The sequence below is a fragment of the Galeopterus variegatus genome, unplaced genomic scaffold, assembly GCF_000696425.1.
Source record: "Galeopterus variegatus unplaced genomic scaffold, G_variegatus-3.0.2 Scaffold9896, whole genome shotgun sequence".
NCBI classification, from domain to species: Eukaryota; Metazoa; Chordata; class Mammalia; order Dermoptera; family Cynocephalidae; genus Galeopterus; species Galeopterus variegatus.
The window spans coordinates 8,985-25,298 of record NW_007736007.1 but is presented as its reverse complement, the minus strand read 5'-3'; the positions used below and the strand labels follow the sequence as shown (position 1 = coordinate 25,298).

Below are 16,314 nucleotides of genomic sequence, written 5' to 3'. Positions count from 1 at the left end.
CAATAGCTGAGATAGGGAATCAACTCAAGTGTCCATATGAATGAATGAAGAAAATGTGGTATATACAAGGGTACTCCAAAAAGTTCATAAAAAGATTCTTATCAACATTTAATTCTATTTTTCCATGAACTTTTTGAAGTACCCTCGTATGTACAGTGGAATACTATTTGGCCTTTAAAAAGAAGGAAATCCTGTCATTTGTGGCAACATGGATGAACCTGGAGGACACCATGTTAAGTGAAATGTCAGACACAGAAAGACAAATACATGATTTCGCTTATATGTAGAACCTAAAAAAGTAGAACTCAGAAGCAAAGAATAGGAGTCGGGTGGAGGGGTTGGAAAGATGATCAAAGGATTCAAAATTTCAGTTTAAATGAGAGGAATAAGTTATAGAGATCTGTGGTACAACATGGTGACTGTAGTTAATAGCAATGTACTGTATACTTAAAAATTGATGAGTAGATTTTAAGTGTTCTTACCACAAAAAATAATAATTATGTGAGGTAATACGTATGTTAATTAGCCTGATTTAGCCATTCCACAATATATAAATATTTCAAAACATCATGTTGTACACCATAAATATACACAATTTTAATTTTTCAATTAAAAAATAAATTTAAAATTTTTTTAAAAGAGAGAGACAGAAGAGGAGTCAAAACTGAAGCAAAAGCCATGATCAACAGCCAACAAAGAATTATATCAAGTGTGAAAGACTCTAGGTGGTAACTCCAGATTATCCAGTTTTCTATGTATCTGAGTCCTAATGAGGTTCTGCAAAATAATAAATCCACATTTCATGTGCTTGGCACATTATGGCTTATAAATTACTTCCACATAGTTCATCTCATTTGATTTTCCAGACAACCATGTGAAATAGTTAGGAGAGGGATGATTAAACCCTACCTACAGATGAAAAGAATGTTTACTCCAGTGATCAGAATTGGTCGCTAATAGTTTGCAAGTGGCAAAGCCACTTAGAACTTAAGATTTCTCACTTGCCAAGACTCATACTTGAAAGAATATATTCAATTCTCATTAATAAGAATTTTCTGCATGGTTGCATTTGGTTACATCAATAGTTGTATCTGCAGTGTTGTTCTGTATATTAATGTTTTTCATAGGTCGTCTATTATTTTATAAGCACCACAAAGACTCCGTTTCCTCTAAAACTCCCTACTTTGCTATAGTGGATAGGCAGGTATTCAAGCTCTGCTGATAACTATATAAAAAAATCTGAAAATTTACCAAATTCTATTGAGAGCCCCAAGGATGCCTACCAGGGTTCCAAATACTCATGGCTACTTATGAAATATAGCACTCATTAAACCAAAGGCCAGTATATCTAAAGATAGCCAGATAATTAAAGGTCCCATCAGCTTTCAGCTGCCTTCTCCTGACAACTGTCATTTCAACTGGAGTGGTACTTGGCAACAGCTAAAAAATCACCTTCTGTTAATTTAGCCTACCAGACGCAAGGCAGGGAATCTCAAAGGGAACTCTTTGGAAATCATTCGATTTTAGAGGGCCTTTGAAAGACTTCTCAATTTCATGTCACCACCACTTGTCTCCAATGCTTCTTCATCTCAGCATTCATTTTACTGTGTGCAAGATGCTAGGAAGCAAAACCAACAGGACAAACCCTTACTCCAGGCCCCAAGAAGTAAATGATCCCTGTGTTATGAAAATTAGTGGACTGTCTGTCACGGTTTTTAAATTAGGCTCTAGCATCTAATTTAGTTTTGGGGTGTTTTGCCTTGTGATTCTAATTTACATCACAGTTATTCCTGCCCTGGAGGATTCTAAGGTAACTATTTCATTTGTTTTGTTTTTCTCCCTTGCCCTGCAAGTCAGTCCTCATTTATCAGACTTGTAAATTTCCTACTGATTACACAATGAAGTTTAAGACAAATGGCTTGATTTAGTAACAACTCAAGTTCTCAACTTCTTTGTTTTAGGGGAGGAGCTGCAGATAACAAATGGAACCAGCCCAGAACAAAAGCTATTCAGAATAAACAATAATAAAACATTAATAAAACATATGCACTTTAATATAGAGACATAGAGTAAACCAAAGAATAGAGATTTTCATTAGTTTGATAATAGAAAAACAATGGTCTGAATGAAATCAACATAATTAGGTGACGTGCATAAGCTTCTGAACACACAAAATTGAGCATGTTTATGTTCAGAGAATCACAATACTTTACAGTCCTTTCTGGATTATTGTGGTTATTTCTAAAACTCCTCTCCATAAAAAAGAATCATCTTTCTTCCTCCAGTCTTTCTCCTGAATTCTATCACAAAAATTTATTTTATTTGCTGTGGTGCCCATATCATCCAGTTCCCTAAATCTTCTCCTAACAATGTTTGACATTGCCCATGAATGACAGAGAAGCTCTCATCCAAACCAAACTCAACCAATGAAACTTTCCACAGCGAATCATATACCAATAGGTAAAGTCCAGGCATCTTATCAGCTATGCAGTTAGTTGTACTATTTGAGCTTATGGCATGAATATCATGACCTAAAAATGAATTTCACTTATGTTTGTAATGCATCATTATATTTGAGTTTTATATTGTAGTAGATCTGTTGAACTTTTGCTTAAATTAATATTACATTCATTCTGCATTTCTTGAATAATGAGCTAAAGGTAAGAAGGTGGCTATTAGTATCAAAAGAAAGGCAAAAGTCTTAGATTAAAAAATCTGTAATCAAAAATTCAAATCCTGAGCCCTCACCAGACCAGCAGATGGAAGGAAGCATGCTCAGGGACCTCAACAGCTGCAGGAAGCCCCTGCAGCTGCAGACACTGCTGCCACAAGGGTGGTCCACCACAGCCACCAGCACAGCCACTGCCACTGCAAGGGTACCTCACAGCCACAACAACAGCTACCAGTGTCATGCAGGTTACCCATAGATCACTTGATCGCATTGACAAAGGAGAGTCATCAGCAGAGTCTGGGGAAAGAGGTGAGTAAGTGAAGACCCATGATACATACAGTGGCAAAATCTACAGGAGGAATTACACTGCCAAATGTGGTAGCACACCTGGTTGTGGGAAGTACATGCACAACCCACATGACTGCCTATATCTGGGGAGAGACACAGGCAGAATCCTCTGAGAGTGCAGAAACCAGGATACCCAAATAGAGTAAGGAAGAAAATTCCCAATCACCACCAACCCATCCCTCAACCAGGGGAAGCAAGGACCCAGAAGGAGCCTCTGCCTATAGGAAATAAGAAAGAGAAACTTCACCCAAAGTCACTCATTCAAACTGAGAAGCTCCAATGTAGCCTAGTCACCCATCAGGGTTATGGGAAACTTGCTGGGGTGCCAACAAGCCCACCCAGGATCACCCACCCTAGCCAAAGAGTGACAGGGTACACAGGCACCTGTCCCAAGAACTTGAGAGATTGGCCATGCCCCCAATGAAGCAGTACAATGTCATTAACCTCAGCAAGGAATCACTAAGTGTCCCAGTGCCTAGGCCATAGAGGCCCTCACATGCAACACCAACACTGAATACAGCCAAAGTACCCACAGAAAGACTACACTACTGTAGTACACCCTTCAGACTAACATCAGACTTCTCAATGGAAACTCTACAGTCCAGAAGAGAATGGGATAATACATTCGAAATACTAAAAGAAAAAAACTCCTGCAAGCCCAGAATACTATACCCACTAAGGCTATCCTTCAAAAATGAAGGAGAAATAGAGTATTTCCCAGACAAACAAAAAGCTGTGGGAGTTCATCACCACATGACCAGCCCTACAAGAAATTCTCAAGGGATTCTTGCATCTAGAATCTGGAAAATGATAATCACTACCATGAATACACAAGAGAGAACAAAACCCACTGGTGGAACAAAAATACAAACAAGAAAGAGAAAGAAACTATACCTTACCACCTCGAAAAACCAACAAACACTGAGGACAAACAATAAAAGGGAAAAAAAGGTACATAAAACATTGAAAAAAAAATCTGTAAAATGCGTAGTAGGACAACACCTTTTAATAACAACCCGAAATGTAAATGGATTAAATTCCACACTCAAAAGATACAGACTGACTGACTGGATTAAAAAGCTGGACCCAACTATATGCTGTCTTCAAGAGATTCACCTCACCTCACATACAGATTAATAATGAAGAGGTGGAAAAAGATATACCATGAAAATGGAAACCAAAAATGAGCAGGAGTAGCTATTCTTATATTGGATAAAACAGACGTTAAACCAAAAACCATAAAAAGAGACAAAGAAGGCTATTACATAATGATAAAGGTGTCTATCTAGCAAGAAGATATAACAATTATAAATATATATGTGCCCAATACCAGAGCACCCAGATATGTAAAGCAAACACTATAAGACCTAAAGAAAGAGATAGATTCCAATACAATAATAGTTAAGGACCTGAACACCCCTTTCTCAGCAGTACAGAGAGATCTAGGCAACAAATAAACAGAGAAACACAGGATTTAAATTATACTTTAGACCAAATGGACTCGGCAGATATCTACAGAACATTTCACTGAACAACCTCAGAATATACATTCTTCTCATCAGCACATGGAACATTCTCCAGGATAGACCACATGTTAGATCACAAATCAAGTCTCAACAAAGTTTTTAAAAATTGAAATCATCTCAATTATCTTTTCAGACCACAATGGATTAAAACTAGAAATCAATAATAAATGAAACTCTGGAAACTATACAAATACATGGAAATAAAACAACATGCTCCTAAATGACCTATGGATCCAAGAAGAAATTAAACAGGAAGTCAAAAATTTCTTGAAACTAATGAAAATAAAGACACATAATGCACCTGTAGGATACTGAAAACGCAGGACCAAGAGGGAAGTTCATTGCAATGCATCAAAAGAATAGAAAGTAACAATGTAATGCTGTACCTCAAAAAAACTAAAAAAGCAAGAACCCAATACCAAAATTAATAGACAAAGAAATAACTATGATCAGAGCATAACTAAATGAAATAGAGACCCCAAAAAGATACAAAAGATTGATGAAGCAAAAAGTTGATTTTTTGAGAAGATAAATAAAATAGACAAACCATTAACTAGACTAACCAAGAAAAGAAGGGAGAAGACCCAAATATCAGAAGTCAGAGATGAAAAAGGTGACATTACAACTAATTCCACAGAAATACAAAGAATCATTAGAGACTTTTATGAACAACTATATGCCAACAAATTCGAAAATCTAGAGGAAATGGATACATTTCTAGACACATGTAAACTACCAAGGCTAAACCAAAAATTAACAGAAAACCTGAAAAGACCAATAATAAACAACAATACTGAAGCAGTAACCGGGAGATAGTAAATAAGCACATGAAAAGATGTCCAACATCATTAGCCATCAGGGAATTGGAAATTAAAACTGCAATGAGATATAACTACACAGCTATCAGAATTGCTAAAATAAAAAATAATAACAACATCCAAATGCTAGTGAGGATGTGGTAAAACTGGATCCTTCATACACTGCTATTGAAAATTTAAAATTGTACAGCCACTATGGCAAACCATTTGGTAGTTTCTTTAAAAACTAAACGGGCAACTAGCATATAACCTAGAAATTTCATTCCTGTGCATTTATCCCAGAGAAATGAAGACTTATGTTCACACAAAAACCTGTAGTTGAATGTTAATAGTAGCTTTATTTATAATAGCTAAGAACTGGGAACAACCCAAATGATTTGCAATGGGTGAATGGTTAAACAAACTAGTACAGACTGTGGAATACAACTCAGCAAAAAAGGGAACAAACTCTTGATACACACAGCAATTTGGATGGATCTCAAGGGATTACGCTGAATGAAAAAAAATCCAACCTTAAGAGGTTATACAAGGATTCTTCAAAAAGTTCATGGAAAAATAGAATTAAAAGAAAATTAAAAATAGAAATGAAAGATCGAAAAATAGAATTAGAAGATTTTAAAAAGATAATACAAATCTTTTCATGAACTTTTTGAAGCACCCTTATATATTGTATTATTTCACTTATATAACATTCTTGAAATGACAAAATTATGGAGATGGAGAATAGATTATTGCTTTCCAGGGGTCAGGCAAGTCGGTGAAAAGGAGATATAAAAGGTATAAAAAGGGTAGCATGAAGGACCCTTGTGATGGAACTGTTCTGAATGTTGATTGTGAAGACGGTCACGCAAATCTACATGTGATAAAATTACATAGAACTAATGTACCCACACGCGTGCATCAATGAGCGCATGTAAAACTAAAGAAATCTGAATAAGGTAGGTGGATTGTACGAATATTAATTTCTTGGTTGTGATGTTGTACTAAAATTATAAAAGGTGTTACCATTAGGAAAAAATGGGTGAAGAGTATAACGAATTTCTCTGTACTATTTCTTACAACTACATGTGAATCTGCAATGACCTTGAAACAAAAAAAAATACAAAAATATCTTAAAAATGAAAACTGGTCTCAACCAAGGCTAGATGATTCTATGTGAGTTACTTATTGATTACTTATTGATGTGAGAGCCCTGAGTTTTGAATCAAAGGGATCTTGTAGTGTTTTAGATGGGTTACGGTGGGTAGGAAAAGCCCCCCCCCCACACACACACATTCACATACTTACATACCACACACTCATATACTTACATACCCATGCACTCACACACTCACATAACAACTCTAAAGTTAATCAATTTCCCTATTTAAAGAGCCATGAATGTAAAAGCTTATTAGATTTGGGGTGGCCACACAGGCAGAAGTAGATATAGCCCTTGCTGTCCCTTGGGTCACAGAGTCCCTGGTGGGTATACACAGCTCAAGGTGGGATCTTACCAGATGTGAAAAACTCAATTTTCCAATCAGCACTTGTAACTGAGACAGAGGGTACAGGAAGAACAGCAGGTTAATGTGGGAAAGAGGATTTCAGGGGTGCTGACTGATGAGGAAAAAAATAAATAAAGGTAGGGCCCTAAGACCACCCTCAAAATGTTGCTTGTTTTCTCTCTATTGATTTTGTAGGTTCCTCTTGCAGACAAAGCAAATGCATAATTAACTGAGTTGCTGATCATTTGCAGCTTGGTATTTTGCCCCTGTGTAGAACTTTCATCTCCAATATGTGGCATTTAACACAAGTTCGGTGACATGGTCTTCGGGATACGCTACTACTTAAACGGCACTGCTCTTCAAGGAGGCTTTAATTGAGCAGGGTTTTTTTTTGTTGTTTTTTTCCCAGCCTCCTCAGCTTCTTAATCTCCTCTTAACCCCTTAAAAGGGGTTAAATCCAAGAAACACTTACTCGTTTAGTTTCTGGGATACACTTAATCACAGAAGCCCTGAGAAGAGTAGTTATACATAAGACCATGCAGCTCAAAGCATGCACAAGATGAAAATGATTTCAGAGAGATTATGCTGGTTCACAATCAATATGGGGGGACTTGTGCTAAACAATTTCCATAAGGCATCCTGGGAATTATTTGAATGTGTAAAAACAAACCCTTATCACACAAAATTTTTCCCATTTCCTTTGTGAACAAAAATAGATTTCCTTTTTAGTTCATTTTTTCTCATGCCATCTTCGTAAGCTAGCCCCATTCACTTCCTACCTAGATATCCTTTCCTATATATTTGAGTATGGGACCCTACAGGACAAGGAGCTGACCTAGAGGAAATCAGCAACAATTCACAGAAATAGCCCCAAATGGGAGATAGGAAATGATTTTGCAAGTACATGGCTTTTGTTATCAATTGTTCTCTCTTTGCAAACTCTCTCAGTAATGAAAAAAAAAAAAAATCTGATATTGATTTCTCTGGGAATTCCTGGTAGCAGCTTTTGACTCAGTTCACAATCTAACAGTGCTCTGCAGGCCAGACTTAGGTTACTAAAAGAAAGACAATGGGCAAAGAGGAGATGAGCAGTAAAACGTTTAAATGCTTTGCTAATATTTTTGACCTCCATCCATAAAGAATAATAATTACATAGGCTGTTATAGACCCACACATTAGCTGGCAAGTGTGTGCATGTTGGGGGGCAGCCAGAATTTCTAAAATCAACAGGCTTTTAGCTCCAGAGTGTCACAAAAGTGAACCCAACACAAAATCACTCAGTAAACCAAGAGAAAATTCTCCATGATGGCCTTCCCCTCCTTCCTGCCTGTCACCCCTACTGCTGCTCCTTCTAACCATCCAGACCCCATCCCTGGGTCCATCCCTGGGTGGTATTGTCACCTGGGATCCACTTGGCTTTAGCTTTATCCGTCTCACTCTCATCCCAGTTTTGTCCCTATCCTGTTCTTAAAAGAAGCCTCCAACTTCTTATGATCCTAATCTTGTCTTTTAGGGTTTTTATTTTCCTCCAAGGACTCTGAAGTCCTTTTGAAATAAGCCTAACAATAACAAGTGTGTGGTGTTGTTGTGGGAACTAAATAATGATGGTGATGACGAAAATGTTAAGAATAAGAAGATTGATACTAGCAAGTAGCATTTATTGTGTGATTTCTACAAGCCAGATACTATGCTACATATTACATGGATTAATACGTTTGATTCTCACAGCAACCCTATGAAGTAAATATTGTTATCTCCATTTTGCAAAAGAAGGAAGTGAAGGCACAGACAAGTAACCTACCAAAGTTTATACAGCTAGCAAGCAGTGGGACTAACTATAAGTCTTGTCCTTTCCACAATGTCAAGCTGCTCACAAGAGCTGGAGGCAAGATTCTAATCCCATCTGTAATCCCTGGCCCAAGAGGGGAGCAGAAAGGCTATTAAATGAATTGGTCTAAAGTGGAAAGGGCTAGAAGCCAAGATTGTGTCCAAGTCCCTGAGAAGAATTAAACCTAGCATTAGGGTCATAAGACAAAAATGAGAGTTTGATTCAGGGCTGATGGAGGCAGGAAGGAATGAGAGCAAATTGGCTCCTATCTGAAGCTACTCAGGTTTTCTTGGCTCATGGTGTCTTAATAGGTTTGACATATCTTTCCAGATCATGATTTTGTGAACCTCAGTTTCCACTGCTCTGAAATATAAACACGTAGTCTTTGAGAAAGCCTTCAGGGTGATCCAAGGTAAGTTTCATATCCAACACCCAATTTGTTCTCCAAATAACATGAAAATGCATAGTAGTTTTTACATGGCCAAATAGAAGCTGCATTTTATGTATTTTATGCATTTTATGTAGTTTAACCTTGAAGGCTCTGGAATCCACCATAGAAAAATAAAGCCCAAAATGGTGTTAGCTGTCAGATGTGAATAGAGTAAGATAGACACGAGTTCTAGAAAGTCCCTTATAAAAGAGACCAACCTCAGTGGCCTGCCTCAGTATCCCCCACCTCAAGCATTTTCCTCAGAATGGTCTCTCTAGTTTCTTTTTTGTTATTGTTGTTTTTACTTTATTTACACCATTGTTATGTTTTAAGAGATTTTAATCAGCAAAGTGTTACTTTATTACTGCTCCAGACAACATTCAATTTCATTTGTTGGTTTGGAACTATCAGAATATCCCATAGGATTAGATCCAAACCCCTTTATGTAGCTACAAGGCCCATTGTGACTTGGCAGCTGTTGACCCTCCCCTCCACCAAGTGACTCCTTGCCTCATTCATACACTCTTTCTCTTATTTAGTATTTGGACAAATATTTATTGAGGGTCTATTATGGACCAGTAGAGTTGAATGGTGAGTTACCCCAGACCTTACTTCTGCTCTTAAGTCTTTCAAACTAATGGAGAAAACTGCCTCATTCTAACAGATGTGAAATAACAACTGTGATACGTGCTCTGAAAGAGAAATGCACAGTGTTATGGGAGTGTATAATCAAATCTCATTGGGCATGGAGGTCAGGGAAGGTTTCCCCAAGGAAGTGACACTTGAGCTGAGATCTGAGGGATTAAGGTGTTAACTAAGTGAAGACAAGAGGGAAGACTGTCCAGGCAGCAGCAAGACCAGTGGCAGGACTTGAAAAAGCATATGAATACCAGATCACTGCTATATGCTGAGAGCTAGGGGGGCACGGCAAGAAATAAAGGAGGGAGGGAGTCAGAAACCATTGGAATGCTTTAATCCAGGGCTGGGGGATAAAGAAAGGCAGTAGGGTAGATACGATCCAATTATCATTTTGGATCGTCCAGGCTGCAATGAGAAAACAAGATATAAATGAATCCAACTGATTTTAAGTAGACCAGAAAGAATATACAACTATAGTCCAGGAAAGAGATAACTGTAGCTTGCATTGAAGTGATGGAAGTGGAGATGGTCAGTTAAAATGGAAAACACCTGACGATGGACTGGATACGGGAGGGAGAGAAGAAGGTGTCATGGATGGCTTCCAGATCTCTGGCGTCTACACCTGGAAGGATGATGATGTCACACACGGAAACAGGCAACCCTGGAACAAAACTAGGTGTGAGTGGAGTTGGGCAGGTTTTGATTGGCTACTTTCTCTTCTGCCTCCAGCACAATCAGATTGTTTTATTTTTATCACAAGGTTTCTCGGCCTCCCATTTTGTGGTCCAATATTGTGATGTGTTCACTGCTCCTCAGATGCGAAGTGCTACTTTAAGCACTAAAGCCATTGCTCATGCAGGTTGCTCTACCTGGAATGTTGTTCCTTACTGGTTGATTCCTTCTCCTCCTTTAAAACCTGGCCTTGATATCCAAGTACCTTTCTTATCCCAGGTACACTTTCTGTTTTGTTTTGGCAGCTGGCCAGTATGGGGATCCAAACCCTTGATCTTGATGTTAGCTCTGTGCTCTAACCAAATGAGCTAACTGGCCAGCCCCCAGGTACTTTTTCATACTGACAGCAACCTCAACTTGAAATTTTCTATCTTTGTGCTTTTGTGCTGTAGACTCTAAGTTTCTGAGAATCAGGAAATGGAACTTATTCTTATTTGTATTACCAGTGGTTAGTGCAGAGCTTGACATATCGCTGATGCACAACTCTCTTCTCATTTGCAGATGAAGAAAAATGGACCACAGAGCAAAAGTCTGATGTGACTTTTTTCAGAGTTGCCTACTGTATGATGACAGAGGCAAATGAGAACTCAGGTGTCCTTGCTCAAAGTAGTGACAGCCCAGAACCTCACAATGTACTTCCTGCCTATATCTGCCACCCTGATATTATGTAAGGCTGGAATCATTGCTGTTTGCTGTGTTGGGGCTGCTCATTAGTCAAAGATGTGAAAAATAGTTTGAGCTATTTTCTGGGAATCAGAAATATGAAAATTGTGAATTGCAGTTCTCTAATGAGATAATAATTCTGTTGCCAACTTGGAAACCTTGTACCACTAAGAGATTCTGTAGAAAGCTGGATGAGGACAATGTCTGGCAAGTTTGAGGTGGAGTATGCCATGACATTCTGAAGCAAACCATTGGTGACCCTTGCACTTGCAAAATCAGGTGGAGATAGAAAAACAATGTGATTGTGATAGAGTCAGGGGGAAGTGGCCAATAGAATTCTTCCAAAGAACTCCACTGGCAGCAAGGCATTGGCCCAGTGACATTGTTTCCTGTGAATAAAGAGGTGTGAAATTCTAAGGGGCCTGATCCATGAAAGCTATATTTTGAAGTCCTCCCAGTGGTTCTGATGGGACAGTAGACAGTGAAGATTTTTCCTTCTCACATCTAGAAGAATCTTCCTTTAAGGGGGTCTGAAAACCCTAAATCTTTCCATACATCTGTATCTGAGCATGCACATATGCTCGACCATTATGAAATAGTGAAAATTTGTACTCCAAGGTATTAAAGTATAATTTTCAAAAAGTTAAAAACATAATTCTCATACAAATATGTAATACTCTCATACAAATAGTGAGCAAATGTCAAAGATATATTTAACACACAGGCAAGATGGAAAAGCTGGTTCAAAGGCAGATACCAGAAACTGATTCAACTGTAGCCAGTGAGAAAAAATTTTGGAAAAAGATTGCTAAATTAGATATGAAATTAGTTGATATTCCACAGACCAAGAAAACCATAATCTTCCATTGTGTACCCTATGAGTTTTCTAGAAGTCAGAATCTAACTTTACCATATCTGGGCCTTAATCGATAGTGAATAATAATCAAATCATGTTACATTCCCATCGCATCAGATAGGTCATGTTAGACATTGAAAGGATACGTAGTTTTTTTTGTGTACCCTATGAGTTTTCTAGAAGTCAGAATCTAACTTTACCATATCTGGGCCTTAATCAATAGTGAATAATAATCAAATCATGTTACATTCCCATCGCATCAGATAGGTCATGTTAGACATTGAAAGGATACGTAGTTTTTGTTTTGCCTGGTGTCCAAGTTTCAGATACATTTTCTTAACAAAAGGATCACAGGAAGGGAAATAACAAATCTGTTGGTGTTACAAGATACCCAAAGTATGTCTCGGGTGATGAAGGGACATGGGGCTGGTACAGGAGAGAAGGCAAAGGGATCCAGGCTCTGGAGACCATATTTAAAAAAATCTTCTGACTTTGAGCCTTCTCCTGCCAAGAAAACAGTAAGCCCTGCCTTGGCGTTTTGACCTCAGGTCTTGTGCTGATGGAAATCTGAACAATGCCCTTCTTCACATATCTCAGCTGTGGATTAAGGTCCACAGACTACAAGGCCATTTCATCAGGATGGCTGGTTTCTTCATTCATTAAACTTAACTTCATTCCTTCATGTATTTATTCATTCATATCTCAGGCACTGTGTTAGGTGCTGGGAATATAACAGAGAACAAATAAACACGGTTTCTGCCCTCATGAAATTCACATTCTGGTAGTGGGTGAGATAAGCAAGAAAAGAATAAACAAATATACAGACTAAGAACAAATCGTGAGAGTGCTACCCTTCTGTAATGGAGAACAGCAAGAGGAGCTAGCTGTGAGTTGGTTGGTCATCGACACCTCTGTGAAGAGGCCTGAGGAATGAGAAGCTGCCTGCCATGAGCAGAACCAGGGGAGGGAGGTTTCAAGCACTGGGAACCATAAGCGCACAGGCCACGAGTGTTCCATAACCTATCTGGAGCCCAGTGAGTACGAGGAAGCAAGGGAAAGAGTAACAGAAGGAAAAACCAGAAAGGTGGGTGGAGGCAAGATCATAAAGTCTCTTCAGATCACAGAAGAAATTCTGAATTTGTTCTAAAAGAACAGAAATCCATGAAAGGGTTTTGTGCAGTGGAGAAGCTTGGTTTGTATTTAAGATGACTTCTGGCTGTATTTAAAATGATTGTCCATGGAGAATGGATTATGGAAGTCTAGGCTGAAAACAGGAACACCATTAGGAGTTCACTGCAGTAGCCTAGACAAGACATAATAAGGCCAAGCCAATGTGATGACTGTAGAGGTGATGAACAGTGAATGATTTTGAGATGTCTTTTGAAGGTAGGACCACTGTGGGCCTTGCTATTAGATGAGGAAGATTAAAAAAAAGAGGAATGACTCCTAGGCTTATGCAACCCAGTGCATAGTAGCACTATTTACTGAGATGGGTAAGATGGTGGGTTGGGTCCTGGGGAGGCAGAACTGAGAAGATTTGGGCAGTGAGTAATTAGGAATTCCATTTTGGACTCATTAAGTTTCCAAGATTGAGTGGAATATATGACACATCCAGACTGAGATGTCGAGTAAGCGATTGGATACGAGTCCGGAGCTTGAGGAAGAGGCTTACAGTATCAACTGGGAGACTCATCATGTCAATATGTCTCTGAGAGTAGATGAAACCCTCAAAGGTAAAAGTGCAGAGGGCCCAAACCTGAGACGTGCTAATATACAAGAGGTAAATTAACAGTATAAAAACTTCGACATTTCCATGTCTGTCCTAACTTTTATTTAAATCATCCAATCATATCATGATTTAGTCTATTTCCACCACGGGACATTCTCAGTGACTGCTGTTAGTCTGATTTGTATGTGTAATGCAACGACTGCCAGGTGATTCCAACTATATGTATCTTGGAAATCTTCTCCATCTCCCACTCAACATCACTGAATTCCCAAGAATATAATACAGAAATAATAGTTTCTTTCTTAATGGGCTTGTAGACACCTTTCTGGTACCCTCTTCCTTGTCTATCAGGAGAGCTCCTAAAGAAAGGAGGTAGAAAGTGTGAGGATACAGGGTGGAAAAGTGGAGAGAAAACTATTGCATACCTCTTCTTCTTCAAGGAGAATGAGCCGAACCACGACAATGTGAATTGCGTTGCCAATACTTGGGTTATGGAACAACCCAGTGACCTGGAGTCAGAAATGGAAACCCATTAGCCCCAAATGAATCAATAATAGATAAATGCAAGAGGGAAAAAACAGCATTGTTATATACTTAAATAAGGGTTATCTTATAGGTCAGAGATTTTTGGTGGAGTGCAAAGGTGAGTGAGATATGCCCCTGGTCCAATTCATATTATGATATTTTCAAACAACCTTTCAGGGTAATTGATTGGCTTTGTGATTGAGGGGTTGATGCCTTTCTTTCCTTTTATCCTTTCCCTAGACCTGGGTCTTCCTCTCTTTTATTATCATTTACTCAGACAAATACCTTTCCCCATTTTGACAGGACTAACGCCTTGTCTGGGAAGGCAGAAAACATCAATAACACAAGGGGAAAGCTTAAAATTAGGGGTCATTAATGTTATTCCAATTCCAACTCTAACTATCTTGAGGACACTATGTTCCAGTTCTTTGCCTCAGTTTACTCATTTGTGCACTATCATGAACCAAGGAGATAAAGTCATACTAAAAGGATAAAGTCACTTGGTAAATATCTAATAGAAATATGTAAATGATAAATTACAAATTTTTCCCAGGATACACATTTTTAAGAGAAAGAAGAATTTGTCCTGAATTTCCATCCTTATTCACTTAAGCAGGGAATAGACTCATATTTACGTATGAATGTAAAATAAGTTAAAAGGGCAAAAAAAAGTATCTCTTTTTTTTTCTGTGGGGGTAGATATCTATTCAAATGACATTTATTCACCAGCTGCCCCTCACCCATGCAGTCTGGCTTGGCATACCATGTTCATGATGGTGAGGATGTAGGACTCCACGTTCTCACTGCCGTGATACTCGACCATCTTCGTGTCGGCCACCACCAGTGTCTCCACCCACCTCTCCCTGCTGATGGAACGCCGAGAGAGGCTTCTGCTGGGCACGTTGTTCCTCTCCCACTTCTCTCTCTGTAGCTCTTGCTTCTGGGAGGTGCCAAAACTGTCTAAATATTAAACAGAAAATGACAGGCTCATTCTATATATCTCTCATACATCATCTACATATGTCTGTAAAGATGAAAGGCCATGAGTTTAATTTTGTCTAATGCATGAATGCAATGTACTTACATACATGATGGGAACAGAAGAAGAGATCAGTTTAAATGAATACAACCAAGATAACTCAAATTTGAATCTTGTAGAGAGGTTCAAAAAGTACTTCTTTAAAATAATTATTACCTACTTCATGACATTATGTCTTTCACTATTAAAAAGATACTATAATTAAGAATGGGAGCTTTCTTTTTCTTGTCCTCCTCTAAAAAATTCAGTGTCTACTGTGTGCAAGGCAGTGTACCAGACTTTTAAATGCCAAATTGCTTATCCTCATGAATATTCAAGGTAATCCTATTCACAATAGCCACCAAAAAAATGAAATATGTAGGAGTGAAAGACCTATGTGTGTGTGTGTGTGTGTGTGTGTGTGTGTGTGTGTGTGTGTGTGTATAAAACTATAAAACAATGGTGGAAAAAATTGAAGAGGACACATATAAATGGAAAGATACTCCTTGTTCATGGGTTGGAAGAATTAACATCATCAAAACATCCACATTACCTAAAGCAATCTATGCATTCATATCAGAATACCAATGACATTCTTCACAGAAATAGAAAAACAATCTTAAAATTTGTATAAAACCACAAAAGATCCCATGTAGCAAAAGCATTCTTGAACAAAAAGAACAAAGCTGGAGGCACCACACTTCCTGATTTCAAAATGTGCTATAAAGTTATAGTAACCAAAATAGCATGGTACTGGTACAAAAACAGACACATTAACCAATGGACTAGAATAGAGAACCCCAAAATAAACCCATGCACTTACAGCCAACTGATTTTTGACAAAGGGGCCAAAAATAGACACTGGGGAAAGGGCATCCTCTTCAACAAATGGTGCTGGGAAAACTGGATATTCACCTGCAGAAGATTGAAACTAGACCCCTATTTCTCATTACACAAAGAATCAACTCAAAATGGATCAAAAACCCAAAACTATGAAACTCCCAGAAGAAAACATAGGGGAAAATCTACATGAAATGGGAGTGG

The 16,314-nt window shown here is 38.3% G+C and overlaps 1 protein-coding gene across 1 annotated transcript in view; it reads right to left on the bottom strand.

Moving 5' to 3' along the window:
• The window catches only part of LOC103609648 (A disintegrin and metalloproteinase with thrombospondin motifs 12), a gene marked incomplete at both ends in the record, with an annotated part of 79,125 nt that extends 63,913 nt beyond the window's left edge, over positions 1-15,212 (bottom strand). Inside the window, 2 exons of the mRNA XM_008593949.1 lie at positions 14,153-14,236; positions 15,016-15,212. Coding sequence (XP_008592171.1) covers positions 14,153-14,236; positions 15,016-15,212 — 281 coding nt within the window. The remainder of the gene's footprint in view (positions 1-14,152; positions 14,237-15,015) is intronic.
• Between the last annotated feature and the right edge of the window lie 1,102 nt (positions 15,213-16,314).